Source organism: Zea mays, chromosome 10 (assembly GCF_902167145.1).
Source record: "Zea mays cultivar B73 chromosome 10, Zm-B73-REFERENCE-NAM-5.0, whole genome shotgun sequence".
Lineage (NCBI taxonomy): Eukaryota > Viridiplantae > Streptophyta > Magnoliopsida > Poales > Poaceae > Zea > Zea mays.
In genome coordinates this window covers 36,163,651-36,177,029 of record NC_050105.1, presented here as the reverse complement: position 1 = coordinate 36,177,029, position 13,379 = coordinate 36,163,651, and the positions used below count along the sequence as shown (strand labels likewise).

The 13,379-nt window shown below is 47.8% G+C and overlaps 1 protein-coding gene across 2 annotated transcripts; it reads right to left on the bottom strand.

Annotated features, from left to right (window-relative positions):
• Positions 1 to 5,169: 5,169 nt before the first annotated feature.
• On the bottom strand, positions 5,170 to 12,298 carry LOC100383416 (uncharacterized). Of its 2 annotated transcripts, none has more exons than XM_035963152.1 (10): positions 11,673 to 12,298; positions 10,357 to 10,941; positions 9,152 to 9,267; positions 8,926 to 9,048; positions 8,667 to 8,852; positions 7,905 to 8,120; positions 7,553 to 7,770; positions 7,291 to 7,366; positions 7,125 to 7,214; positions 5,170 to 6,569 (listed from the first exon to the last, which is right to left on the bottom strand). In XM_035963152.1, the coding sequence occupies exons 2-10, from the start codon at positions 10,916 to 10,918 to the stop codon at positions 5,391 to 5,393; spliced, it is 2,766 nt and encodes a 921-aa protein (XP_035819045.1). In that variant the 5' UTR covers positions 10,919 to 10,941; positions 11,673 to 12,298; the 3' UTR covers positions 5,170 to 5,390. The 2 variants fall into 2 exon arrangements, with proteins under 2 accessions (XP_035819045.1, NP_001169540.1); NM_001176069.1 differs by having other exon boundaries at positions 5,185 to 6,569; positions 11,706 to 11,823.
• Between the last annotated feature and the right edge of the window lie 1,081 nt (positions 12,299 to 13,379).

Genomic DNA, 13,379 nt, shown 5'->3' with positions numbered 1-13,379 from the left:
ACGACACGCCCGAGCCCGAGGAGGCCTCGGCCCAGCCCGAGGTACCCTCAGCCGCCAAGGGTGAGGCCCTGCGCGTCAAGGGAGAGCGGAATGGGGTCACGCCAAACCCAAACTGGCAGGCCCCGTACCTGGAATATCTCCTCCGAGGAGAGCTGCCCCTCGACAAGGCCGAAGCTCGGCGACTGGCGCGGCGCGCCAAGTCGTTCGTCTTACTGGGTGATGAAAAGGAGCTCTACCACCGCAGCCCCTCAGGCATTCTCCAACGATGCATATCCGTTGTCGAAGGACAGGAGCTGTTGCAAGAAATACACTCGGGGGCTTGCGGTCACCATGCAGCACCTCAAGCCCTTGTGGGGAATGCCTTCCGACAAGGTTTCTACTGGCCGACTGCGGTGGCCGATGCCACTAGGATTGTACGCTCCTGCCAAGGGTGTCAATTCTACGCAAGACAGACGCACCTGCCCGCTCAGGCCCTACAGACAATACCCATCACCTGGTCGTTTGCCGTGTGGGGTCTAGACCTCGTCGGTCCCTTGCAGAAGGCACCCGAGGGCTTCTCGCACCTGCTGGTCGCCATCGACAAATTCTCCAAGTGGATCGAGGTCCGACCCCTAACCAGCATCAGGTCCGAGCAGGCGGTGGCGTTCTTCACAAACATCATCCATCGCTTTGGGGTCCCGAACTCCATCATCACCGACAATGGCACACAGTTCACTAGGAAGAAGTTCCTGGACTTCTACGAGGACCACCACATCCGTGTGGACTGGGCCGCCGTAGCTCACCCCATGACGAATGGGCAGGTGGAGCGTACCAATGGTATGATTTTGCAGGGACTTAAACCGAGGATCTACAACGACCTCAACAAGTTTGGAAAGCGGTGGATGTAAGAGCTACCCTCGGTGGTCTAGAGTCTGAGGACGACGCCAAGCCGAGCCATGGGTTTCTTGCCGTTCTTTCTAGTCTATGGGGCCGAGGCCGTCCTACCCACGGACTTAGAACACGGTTCCCCGAGGACAAAGGTGTACGACGACCGAAGCAACCAGACCAGCCGAGAAGACTCACTGGACCATCTCGAAGAAGCTCGGGACGTGGCCTTACTACACTCGGCACGGTATCAGCAGTCTCTGCGATGCTACCACGCCCGAAGGGTTCGGCCCCGAGGCTTCCAGGTGGGAGACCTGGTACTTCAGCTGCGACAAGACGCCCGAGGGCGCCACAAGCTTACCCCTCCCTGGGAAGGGCCATTCATCATCGCCAAGATTTTGAAGCCCGGAACATACAAGCTGGCCAACGATCAAGGCGAGGCCTACAGCAACGCTTGGAACATCCAACAGCTATGTCGCTTCTACCCTTAAGATGTTTCAAGTCATTCATATACCTTGTTTTCTTTACATGCATAAATAAAGTCTAACCATCAAGGAAGGATCAGCCTTGCCTCGGCAAAGCCCGACCCTCCCTCGGGGGCTAGAAGGGGGGAACCCCCTCTGCGTCAAAATTTTCCTCGGAAAAGTTTTCTACCGAAGGAAAAGTTTTCTACCAAAACGACTTTCGACTATATCGATAACGGAACCCTAAAAACGAGCGAGAGAACACGTAAGCGGCAAGGTCGACCGAGCCGAGGGACTCCTACGCCTCCGGATACGGATACCTCACTCATCACCTTCCGCGAAAAGTAACTCACGCTCGGATAAGCGGTTCTGCTATCGAACAAGTCCTAAACGCTCGGGTAGAAAACGACTTTCGTGCTTTCGACTATATCGATAGCGGGATCCTAAAAACGACGAGAGTACACGTAAGCGGCAAGGCCGACCAAGCCGAGGGACTCCTACGCCTCCGGGATACGGATACCTCACTCATCACCTTCCGCGAAAAGTAACTCACGCTCGGATAAGCGATCCTGCTACCGAACAAGTCCTAACGCTCGAGTAGAAAACGACTTTCGTGCCTTCTCGACTATATCGATATCAGAATCCTGCAAACGAGTAAGAGTGCACGTAAGCGGCAAGGCCGACCGAGCCGAGGGACTCCTACGCCTCCGGGATACGGATACCTCACTCATCACCTTCCGCGAAAAGTAACTCTCGCTCAAATAAGTGGTTCTGCTACCGACGAACAAGTCCTAATACTCAAAACGAGAGGAAAGGAAACACAGCTTTATAATACGACGATAAGATGTTTAGGCCTCAGCGGCCGTAAAAAACATACGCATACTACAAACAAACTGTTCCTGCAGGTTCAGACATAGGCAGGGGGAGCAGCAGCACCCTCGGCGCCGTTTCCACCCTCGGCGGAATCTGGCCCGGCCCCAGACGGCGACGCGAGCGGAAGGATCTCCACCTCAAAGGAGGGCGCCAGCACCGCGCTTGGGCCCCCACAACCAGGGTCTCCGCAAGGGTCCCGGCTCGAGCGGACGCCTCGGCTGGCCGCTCCGTAGCCTCAGCCAGTTGTCCCCCGAGGACCTCAGCCCGGCTCATGGCCTCGGCAGCATGACTCCGGGGTTGGTCCCACTCGCGGATGACCTGGCCAAGCTCCAGCCACCGCTTCTGCACTTCCTCGGCCTGGGAAGCCGCCTGCTCCCGGGCCGACGAAGCCTCTTTTCGAGCAGACTCTGCCTCTGTCCACGCCGACACCGCTGCCTCCGGCTCCAGCTCATCGTAGAGCGACCGAAGGTCCTAAAACTGAGCGAGAGAGGCCTCGAGCGGCAAGGCCGACCGAGCCGAGGGACTCCTACGCCTCCGGGATACGGATACCTCACTCGTCACCTTCCGCGCAAGGCAACTCACGCTTGGTTAAGTGGTTCCGCTAACCGACATGCAAGTCCTAATGCTCGAAATGAGGAAGAAACACAGCATTACGCTCAAATGCCCAAATGTTTAGGCCTCAGCGGCGAAGGAAATGGGCCCCCGAGCCCTCCTACTGATCAAAGGTTCGAAGGCTGGCCCCTCGGAAGGGTTCGACAGCCGCCCCAAAGCACTCGGGCTCCGCACCCTTTACTGATCAGGAGTTTGAAGGCTGGACCCTCGGAAGGGTTCGACAGCCGCCCAGAGCATGCAGAGTGAGGGATGACTTTGGGTACGTTCGTTACATGGCCGAGGCTCGGGCTACGCTCCCGAGGTACCCTAGGACATTTCCGAGACCAGCAGGAGCGATTTTGTAACGGAATCTCACCAGAGGGAGGCATCGAGCCCTCGGACCCTATCGAATGGGTCCGGGTCCGGCAAATCACCTGCAGGTACTTTTGGAGCGCGCCTCTGGGCCACTAGCCGACCCTTATCGAACGGGGCACGAGCGTCCACTCGGATCACCCGTTAGCAACTCACTGGAGACACCATGTTCGGCGCCCTCCGAGGGAAACATGGCGCTTTCCCCCCTTCTTCCTTGCGGAAAGGCGACGAAGGGGCGAATAATAAAAGTTGAGACAGTCCTTGATCGTTCTCTCGCTCCGTGCAGAGGCTCGGGGGATGCTCCCGCAACCCGGCTACGGCCAAACCGTTGACAGCGTCAACAAACCAGCCTAAAAACTCGGTACCTGACCATGCACCCGGGCTACGGCCAGGCCGCATGAGGGAACAACAAGGCCGGCCGAAGCATCACGAAAAGCATTAAAATCTCACAGGAGTCAAACCACTCCTCCGAGGCCTCGGGGGCTACACCCGGCGGGTGCGCTCGCGCACCCACCGGAACAAAGTATAACCGAGAAAGGCCGGTCCCCTCACAAAAATGCGGCAAAGCCTTCAAGCGAGTACCAACACTCCCTTCGAGGCTCGGGGGCTACTGTCGGGTACCGTAATTAGGGGTACCCCCAATACTCCTAAACACGGCTGGTAAACACCCTCAGTACGAACTGCAAAGACTGATGGGCACGGTTCAGGTCAAGGCCTCGTCTACCAAGGGACGCAATCTCGCCTCGCCTGAGCCCAGCCTCGGGCGGGAACAGTAGTCCCGGACGAATTCACGCCTCGCCCGAGGGCCTCCTCAGGCAGTGGATGCACCCTCGGCTCACCCGAAGTCCAGCTCGGGCAGGCTTCGTTGTGAAGCAACCTTGGCCAAATCGCCTTACCAGCCGACCGTGTCGTAGGCGCATTCAATGCGAAGACCGCCTGACACCATATCCTGACACGCGCGCCTCAGTCGGCAAGGTCGAAGTGACCGCAGTCACTTCGCCCCTTCACTGACCGATCTGACAGGAAAACAGCGCCGCTCGCCCCGCTCCGACTGCTGTGCCACCCACCGGGGTAAGACTGACAACAGCCGAGTTCAGTCTCGGGCGCAACAGGAAGCTCCGCCTCGCCCGACCTTAGGCCTCGGCCTCGGGAGGAGGTCTCCGCCTCGCCCGACCCTAGGGCTCGGCCTTAGGAGAAGTCTCCGCCTCGCCCGACCTTGGGCTCGGACCGACCGCGCCACAGGGGATACATCATTACCCTACCCCTAGCTAGCTCAGGCTACGAGGGAACATGACCGGCGTCCCATCTGGCTCGCCCCGGTAACAGGTAATGATGGTCCCCCGTGTGCGTCCATGACGTCGGTGGTTCTCAGCCCCCTACAGAAGCAAGGAGACGTCAGTAGGATCCCAGCCGCACCGCCAGCTGTGCTTCTACGGGGCTCAGGCACTTCTCCGACGGCCACGTTATCGCGTACGCAGGGCTCAAGCGCTTCTCCGACAGCCACGTTGGCATGTACACAGGGCTCAAGCACTTCTCTGCCAGATACGTTAGCGCATAGCTACACCCCCCATTGTACATCTAGACCCTCTCCTTGCGTCTATAAAAGGGAGGTCCAGGGCCTTCCTGGGAAGGGGGTCGCGCGGGGGAGAACGAGCAAACGAACAGGCTCACACTCTCTCTCTCTCGCGACGCTTGTAACCCCTACTACGAGCACATCCCCGGTGCGAGATAATACAAGCCGCGTTTCCCCTTGTGTTCCATCTTGCGCCAATCCATCTGGGCAGGGACACGCAGCGACAAATTTACTGGTTGACTTACGGATACCCGGGTTCGAAACGCCGACAGTATTTTTTTATCGTAGTATATGGTTCGTTTTTTTGTATTTTCAGGCGACGGTATTTAGGTGCAAGTGTTTTCGGATGCTCGGTTAAAGACAACGCTGAGGCCTATATTGGAACTATTGCCTACATGCTACTTGACCCGTCTGTATATGTATCCTTGAACACAGACAAGAGCTTTTCACATCACTCTGTAAACAATATCTTAATAACCAGGCAGATTAACTTGCGACAAAAGAAACACCTTAACTTGAAAAAAAGGAATTTAGAGGCAGGAACGATTTCCCCATTGACTATACCACTACATATACACAGATATTCTAACCATAAATGATAATGTGTTTGAACAAAAACTATGCTATTAATTTTGTCATTTGTTATGTACGAGCTAAACGGTGATCGCCGGAGTTGAGAGCTCCGGTATGCCGCCCTGACCATTGAGCACAACAACCTTCCCCTCCGAGTCCACATCTACTATGGCAGAGTCGCCCTCCTTTACCTCCCCTGCGAGCATCTTCTCAGCAAGGCTGTCCTCCAGCAGCCTCATGATGGCTCGCCTCAGCGGGCGTGCACCATAGCTAGGGTTGTAGCCTTCGTCCACCACCCGCTCCTTGAACTTCTCGGTCACTTGAAGATTGATGTCCTTGGCCTTCAGCCTGTCAAAGACCTCCTGGAGCATGATGTCCGCTATCTCCTTGACCTCGAGCTTGGTAAGCTGCCTGAACACGATCATCTCATCGAGACGGTTGAGGAACTCAGGTCGGAAATACTGCTTCATCTCCTCGATGACCAGGCTCTTGATCCTGCTGTAGCTACTGTCCTTCTCATCAGAGTCAAGGTCAAATCCGATCTTCCTTCCACCCTTCTCGATGACACTGCTCCCTACATTTGAGGTCATGATCAGGAGTGTGTTCTTGAAGTCCACCGTCCTTCCCTTGCTGTCAGTCAATCTCCCATCTTCCAAAATCTGAAGCATCATGTTGAAGACATCAGGGTGTGCCTTCTCAATCTCATCAAAGAGCACAACTGTGTATGGCCGCCGTCGAACTGCCTCTGTCAGCTGGCCACCCTCAGTGTATCCTACATATCCTGGAGGTGAACCAATCAGCTTGGATACCGTGTGTCTCTCCATGAATTCACTCATATCAAGCCGGATCATAGCCTCCTCAGAGCCAAAGTAATAGGCTGCAAGAGCCTTTGCAAGCTCAGACTTCCCAACGCCGGTGGGACCAGCAAAAATAAAGCTTGCAATTGGCCTGTTGGGGTTCTTGAGACCCACACGAGCACGGCGGATGGAGCGACTAATTGCTACCACAGCCTCATCTTGGCCAATGACACGCTTGTGCAAAGTCTCTTCCATCTTAAGAAGCTTATCAGATTCATCGCTGGAAACCTTCTCCACAGGGATGCCAGTCCATGAAGATACTATGTGCTGGATATCTTCTTCATTGACCATAGGTCCTGTCTCTCCAGACTCTTCCTCTGCTTTGCTCAATTCCTTGCTCTTGTCAATGAGGGCTGTTATCTGGGCCTTCAATTCCATTTCACGGTCTCTCAATTCCCCAGCCTAATGGCATAATAATTTTAAAGGAAATTAGCTATGAAAGAACATCTGTATCAAGAAAAAGGTGCAAAAAAATTTTAAAAGTAAAGGGAGAAGACAGAGCAAGGGTGTCCACATATCCAATTGAAGCAGGTGCAAATTGCTAAATAAACAAAAAGAACAGGAAGAAAGAAAGTGCATGGTCGAATGAACATTAAGGGGCATGTTACTATCACTGATAACTTGTGTTCAAATAAAACTACAAACCAAAAGCATGTAACAACTGTTCATTTAACTCTTATTGTGTTAGTACGTCCCAAAAATGGAAATGGGGAACTTCACTCAAGTAAGAGCATTGATTGATGAAACGAACCAAAAATACTGAATCATCCAAAATTATTTGTAACCCATCAACTGTATTAAATATTTTCAATATACAAAAAGTCATTGTATATAGAACAGTTATGGTGGATGGAAATTATAGTTTAATATGATCTTCAGGAGATCAGGCCAATATTTAAGTTATGTCACAAACTTGAAAGACATGTAAAATGTAACAGATCATCCATAGTCAATTACCTTCTCAAAATCCTGGCTTCGAACAGCTTCATTCTTCTGTTTCGTGACTTGTTTGAGCTCCTTGTCAAGCTCTCTTGCTTCCTCGGGGACCTGCACGAGAAGTAAAATTTAGATACTGTTTAGGGCATGCAAGAATCAAGCATACAAATAACAGATGACTTGGTACCTGTGCATGCTGTAGCCTAACACGGGAACCTGCTTCATCAATCAAGTCAATTGCCTTATCTGGGAGAAACCGATCACTGCAAACAGAAATATACTGTCAGATGATCATTAGGATGCAATAAAGTAGCAAAAATAAAATTTTGGATGGACAAACATGGTTGTTTTTTCGGAGATGCAAGCTAAGTTTCCAACATAATTTTCTTTGAATTGTTTTTATATTTTCCACTGATGCATGTGATATATTTTATTTACAGTTGACAGACCTGATATATTGATATGACAGCTTTGCAGCTGCAATCAGAGCTTCATCAGTGTAACGAAGTTTATGGTGGATCTCATATCGTTCCCTCAGTCCTCTGAGGATTTCAATGGTTTCATCTACTGTTGGTTCTGGCACTTTCACAGGTTGAAACCTCCGTTCAAGTGCTGGGTCTTTCTCAATGTGCTTCCTATATTCATCTAGTGTAGTGGCTCCAATGCACTGCAATTAAACATAATAGGTTAGTCATAACAACCTCATTACAAGCCAGAGCGCTGGAAAGCTCATATTGAAGGACAACAAGATACTGAACTTGAGAATGTTGACCACAGCATAGGAACATGTTATCTACACACCTGTAATTCACCTCTGGCCAACGCAGGCTTCAAGATATTAGCAGCATCTATAGCACCTTCCGCTGCTCCTGCTCCTATCAGAGTGTGAACTTCATCAATAAAGAGTATTATCTCATCACTTTGCTTTATTTCCTCCATCAGCTTCTTTAATCTTTCTTCGAATTCTCCACGGTACTTTGTGCCAGCAACAAGAAGTCCCATGTCAAGGGTTATGACCTGTCGTAAATTGGTTGAAGGAATATCCATCATATCCTCACAATCTCATCGAAATAATACAGAAAAATATATTTACAGCCAGTTCAAACAATTACTAGACCACAGACCAGTGAGCTCAGACTAATCAGTTAGAAATTCTGATTTAACATATCACAAGAGAGTACAAATATTTACAACATACTTCCTTCTTCTATTTGCTCAATCAGTGTGCTGGTTAGACTTAGTATAGATGATTATTTCTACAATCTCTCCAGTGGTTACGGAGCAGGTTCTTGAATCACTAAATCGTGCTTACATACTTAAAAGTCCACTGGATGGGATGACTCAAGTAAAATGAGAAAAAAGAGTAACACATGCATGCACCCTCATGTAAAGCTGCATAAATATACCATATACAGCTAAACAACATTGCACAAGAACAAAAGATTTTTATTATGCTCATATGTTCACGAAATCACGATAGATGTAGGACTAATTGACAGCAAAATGCTATAAATAGATAGGTACATATTGCATAATTGCTTTGAAACGATGCAAAAAGGGTACCTTTTTCCCTTCTATTGTTTCAGGTACATCGCCTGTAGAAATGCGCTGAGCAAGTCCTTCAGCAATTGCAGTTTTTCCAACACCAGGCTCTCCAATCAAGCAGGGATTGTTCTTGGTTCGTCTGCCTAAAATTTGTACCACACGCTCAATTTGTGGCTGCCTTCCAACAACAGGATCTAATTTTCCCTGCAGATATGATCAACATTAGTTTTATTACATAACTTGTACTAATTATAATGCAGTGGGTCGGAAATATTACCTCCTCTGCTAATTTTGTTAAATTAGTTCCATACTCCTCAAGAGTTGGCATCTTATTACCACTGCTGCCGCCGCCAACTCCAGCACCAACAGCTTCTGTGGTCTCACCAATCATTCGAATAACCTATAGAGGTCCATGACATTGAAGAAACAGCTAATAAAAAGAATTTCTTTTTATACAGAGGACTCCCTACTGTCAGAAATAGACACATCAGATATAAGTTTACTTGTGTACGGATATTGCTGGGGTCAGCTCCGAGACTCTCAAGCACACGAGCCGCCACACCTTCACCCTCACGAAGCAGTCCAAGGAGCAGGTGCTCAGATCCAATATAATTATGTCCTGCGAGGCAAGTATTTAGTGCTTGGGATAAATCTTCTATGGAATTTATTAAAATTTTGAAATATAATGAGGAAATGGATGTGCTGTTGTATGTATGATACATAAAAGGAAATGTATTCTTGTTAAGATAAATGTCTTGACAATTACCAACAAAGGAAGTAAATGTAATTTAGTTGTGGAACAACATAAAGGGTGTTTGTCTGTTACAGTATTAGATGAGAAAGCAGGGTGGAAATACTTTACATAAAGAGGTGCGCAGCAGCAAATTTCTTTATAGGTGCACAAAGCAAGACAATGAAGAAAGAAATGCATCTATTAGTTCAAATGCATCCTATCCTAAGACCTAAATTATTGAATGGGGTAATAGCTTAATGATGCTGATGCAAATAAGTACAAGTTTGGAAATATCAAATGTGATGCTGATAAAAGGGGATCGAAGCCACCTGTCACTGGGGTACACTGTTATTTTACAGCCTGCGTTACTACAAAAGTTTCTTTGATGAAGATATATAATAGCACCACAGTAAGTGGACTGCAATGAGATTATGATCAATTCGCAAGTTCCACTTGAATACTTAGAAAGGTGACATAAAACAGAGGCCTGGAAAATCAACTACATACAAACATTGCAATCAACTGTCCACTGTCAGGGTCCCTCTGACATCAGTTGCGAATGATGTCCTCAATATTTATGGGAAGATGAAATAGAAGCTCTGTCAAAATGCAATTGATATCTTTGTATCTGACAATCAACAAGTTGTACACTGTATTTTAGGGGGGGGGGGGCAGTTTCATCCAAAAATATGCTAACAGGGAAGCTTTCTAGAACTCCCTATAGAAATGCATAAGCATGGAAGTAATAGGAAAATGAAATTCCTTTCTGGGAAAACAGAACATTGGTCAATAGGCTATTTTTGTTCGAATACAAATAAGTAAAATTAGAAAACAAGACCAAAAGTGTATCACAAGGACATTGACCAGCAATTCCTTCTACCATGTTTTCATGCATAAATTGGAGAGATTAGAAAATGAAATTTAAGGCAACGTGCAAGGACAGCATTTCACAAGAAACCTTGATAATCAAACTACCTAATTGGCGAGCTTCCTCCAAGGAGAGCTCCAAAACACGTTTCGCACGTGGTGTGAATGGTATTTCAACAGCAACAAAACCATTGCCGCGGCCAATAATCTTCTCCACCTCCACACGTGCATCCTTAAGATTTATTCCCATGGACTTGAGCACCTTAGCTGCAATACCAGTGCCCTCTCCAATCAGACCCAAGAGGATCTGCTCAGTTCCAACAAAGTTGTGGCCCAGGCGCCTTGCTTCCTCTTGCGCAAGCATGATGACCTTAATAGCTTTCTCCGTGAACCTCTCAAACATTGCCTGAGTGACAAAACGAGATCGTCTTGTCTGTCGCGATGACCTGTAAGATGCAACTGCCGACCTGGAATTGGACACCGTCGGTGTGACCGAGAAGCTATGCACTGATCTTAGACCCACAAATGCTGACATCTTGACAGGGCGGCTAAGTGACACTGCCAACATAGAGGCAGGCCTCCTGGTGCCATGGGACCTCCAACAATGGGTTCTCATGCGACCCCCAAATGGTGTTCCCAGGGCAACTGACTGGAGTAAGGTCCCTGCCATGGTCACAAATACCGTCACTTGACCTGCACAAAGACATTACAACGGTTAATCAATATTAAAAACCAATCTTCTAAAATTCTCCGATACACACAAAAGGTCAGTTATAATCATGCGCAGGAATAGTGCATAACAATCATCAGTATGTTGCCCTTGATCCATCTCATCTCAAACAAATTGCAAAATCAAAATGTGCTAGAAAATGGAGAATAAACTGTGCCAAACAATATTCTATACTGGAAACGGGGAAAGCCTCGTTTCAAAAGAAAAACTGTGCCAAACAAAAATGAAAAAAAATTATGTGCAGGCTTAAACATAGCGGCAGATGTTCTGCCGCTTCCTAGCAAATCAATCCGCGGCAATCTGGATGGATAGGGGCACCGATACAACGCGCAAAGATTTGGAATTGAGGGCTCACAAAAAAGATGTTTCATTTCCGGCGACAGAGAAATTCACAACCGAGCTCCGTTTACCGATTGAATTAGTGTTTCAACCTCGCATTTACATCGATTATACCTAAAGACGGAGAAAGATACCTTGCCGCTTATCCACAACCAAAACTTTAAACAAAAACAAAATCAATACCCCCCCCCCCACCCCAACCCCAAAAAAACAGCGATTAAGTGGACAAGAATCAGAGCCCACTAACAACACATGATTGCTAATCCTAATCCATCCATGTATCCAGGGATGGACACCTCGAAACGAGAATCAGGTGGTAGCAGGCAAGAATCCCATCCAAGAACAAAGAACTCACACACAGAAGACGAGGATCGCTGGAGGTTCTCACCTTCCGAGGAGAGGGAGGAGGAGGAGGAAAGGGAAGGACGGTGCGTTGGTGTGCGACCTCCCCTGGTCCCTGGAGATAAGGGGGCCGCTGCTTTGGCCGCCCGAATGTCCAACAAGAAAGAAAACTACTGATTGTTCTCTCTTTCTCCTCCTTTCGTCTAGCCTCCTGATTCTGCCTTTTTTGTCTGTTTCCTATTTTCTTTTCGCATTTCTGAAACTTCTGAGGATGGGAAATTATTGGCAAACATGAAATTTCTTCACAAGGGCAGATATTTTTTGGGGAGTAATAGATTTTTTTTCCCATCTAAAATATGAGAACAGAAACAGCAGTATTTTCTTAAGTGTATCTTTATGCAACGCAAGTGTTGAAAGGATAAAAAGTAGCGCTGACAAAACTAACTTGAGCACGGCAAAGAAACGGAACTCATTTATCTCAACTTTTCCTTGACGTATTCAAATTCAAAATACCAAAATTGTCGAGAGCATGATACAGAATAGCAGTGGAGTTCAAGATAGGCGAGAGTACACGTAGTCGAGTTCAAGACAGGCCAGATTACACCTGTTTAAGCGTGTGGTGGGTCGTTTGGTTTGGCCTGTGTCTAACTCGTGCATAGTTTCAGATCTTTCTTGTTGAGCATTCGGGCCACCACCACCAAGACATGGAATAGGGGAGGTCGCACACCAACGCACCGCCCTTTCCGTTGGACATGGCGGGTAAGTTTTTTCCGGTTATGTTGGATTTTGAGTCAAAATTATAGCTTATACTAGGCTTGTATATTGTTGTGGTAAAAAACTATAGCTCGTACAAGTCCATTGTATTGGTAAGGTCCGTTAAAATTTTTTTGGCAGGTACGGTGGAGTTGATCGGATCAGGTGGTTCATACTCAGGTCTAGACGAGATCCATGTTGACACCCTCTGAATCATCAAATAAAACAAAGCTATTACATATCAATTAAACTAGTACCCACTGTGTCACCGAAAAGAGGAATGGAACAGGATACTTTCCCATGCAAAATTGTAAGCATCGATCAATGCATAGAGCCACGGAGGAACATAAGAAACCATCAGGTTTTGTATAATTTTTCTTTTATATAATATGGATGTGGTTGGACTTTGTAACAACTTTCTAAAAGCAGATATTTTTCTCCGTTCAAAAATAAGTATCCCAAATTAAAATATGGTTTAGAGAATTAATAAGTTCATACAAAAGCTAAAACGAACACTTTTCATCTCAAATATTTAGTTTTTAATTTTATGTCTGGAGAACGGAAGGAGTAATACGGGTGTGGTCGGCAGACAACACAAAAAGATCTTAACATCGACCCGGGCGAAGTGCTAGATGGGGGCTTTTCTTCACACCTCGTAGGCCATCAGTTCTGGAAAATCAGCGCAGCCGCAAAATGATTTTGAAGTGTACACTCCAGCTACGGCAAGGATTTGTTGCCACTTGAGTTGATTACAGTGAACGTCAATCAAAAAAGGCCTCTGAAGAATCCTCGCCGGATGGCCAAGCAACGCGGAAGGCGACAAATGCTAAGAATACAAGTGGCACTTGTACTGTTGCAGATACTTGAACAGGAAGCTTGAACTTTACAGTTGGAGAGATGCCATTATCATTATGCATACTCTTGAACACCTTGTTTGGCACACAATCGGACTATCGTGCTTGTGACT

Excerpts from the sequence above, each read along its gene's own strand:
- LOC100383416 (XM_035963152.1), bottom strand. The coding sequence starts at position 10,918 with ATGGCAGGGACCTTACTCCAGTCAGTTGCCCTGGGAACACCATTTGGG. Across the intron at positions 9,049-9,151 it reads CCAGCAATATCCGTACACAA|GTTATTCGAATGATTGGTGA; the intron begins GTAAACTTATAT and ends GGACCTCTATAG. Across the intron at positions 7,771-7,904 it reads TGGCCAGAGGTGAATTACAG|TGCATTGGAGCCACTACACT; the intron begins GTGTGTAGATAA and ends GTTTAATTGCAG.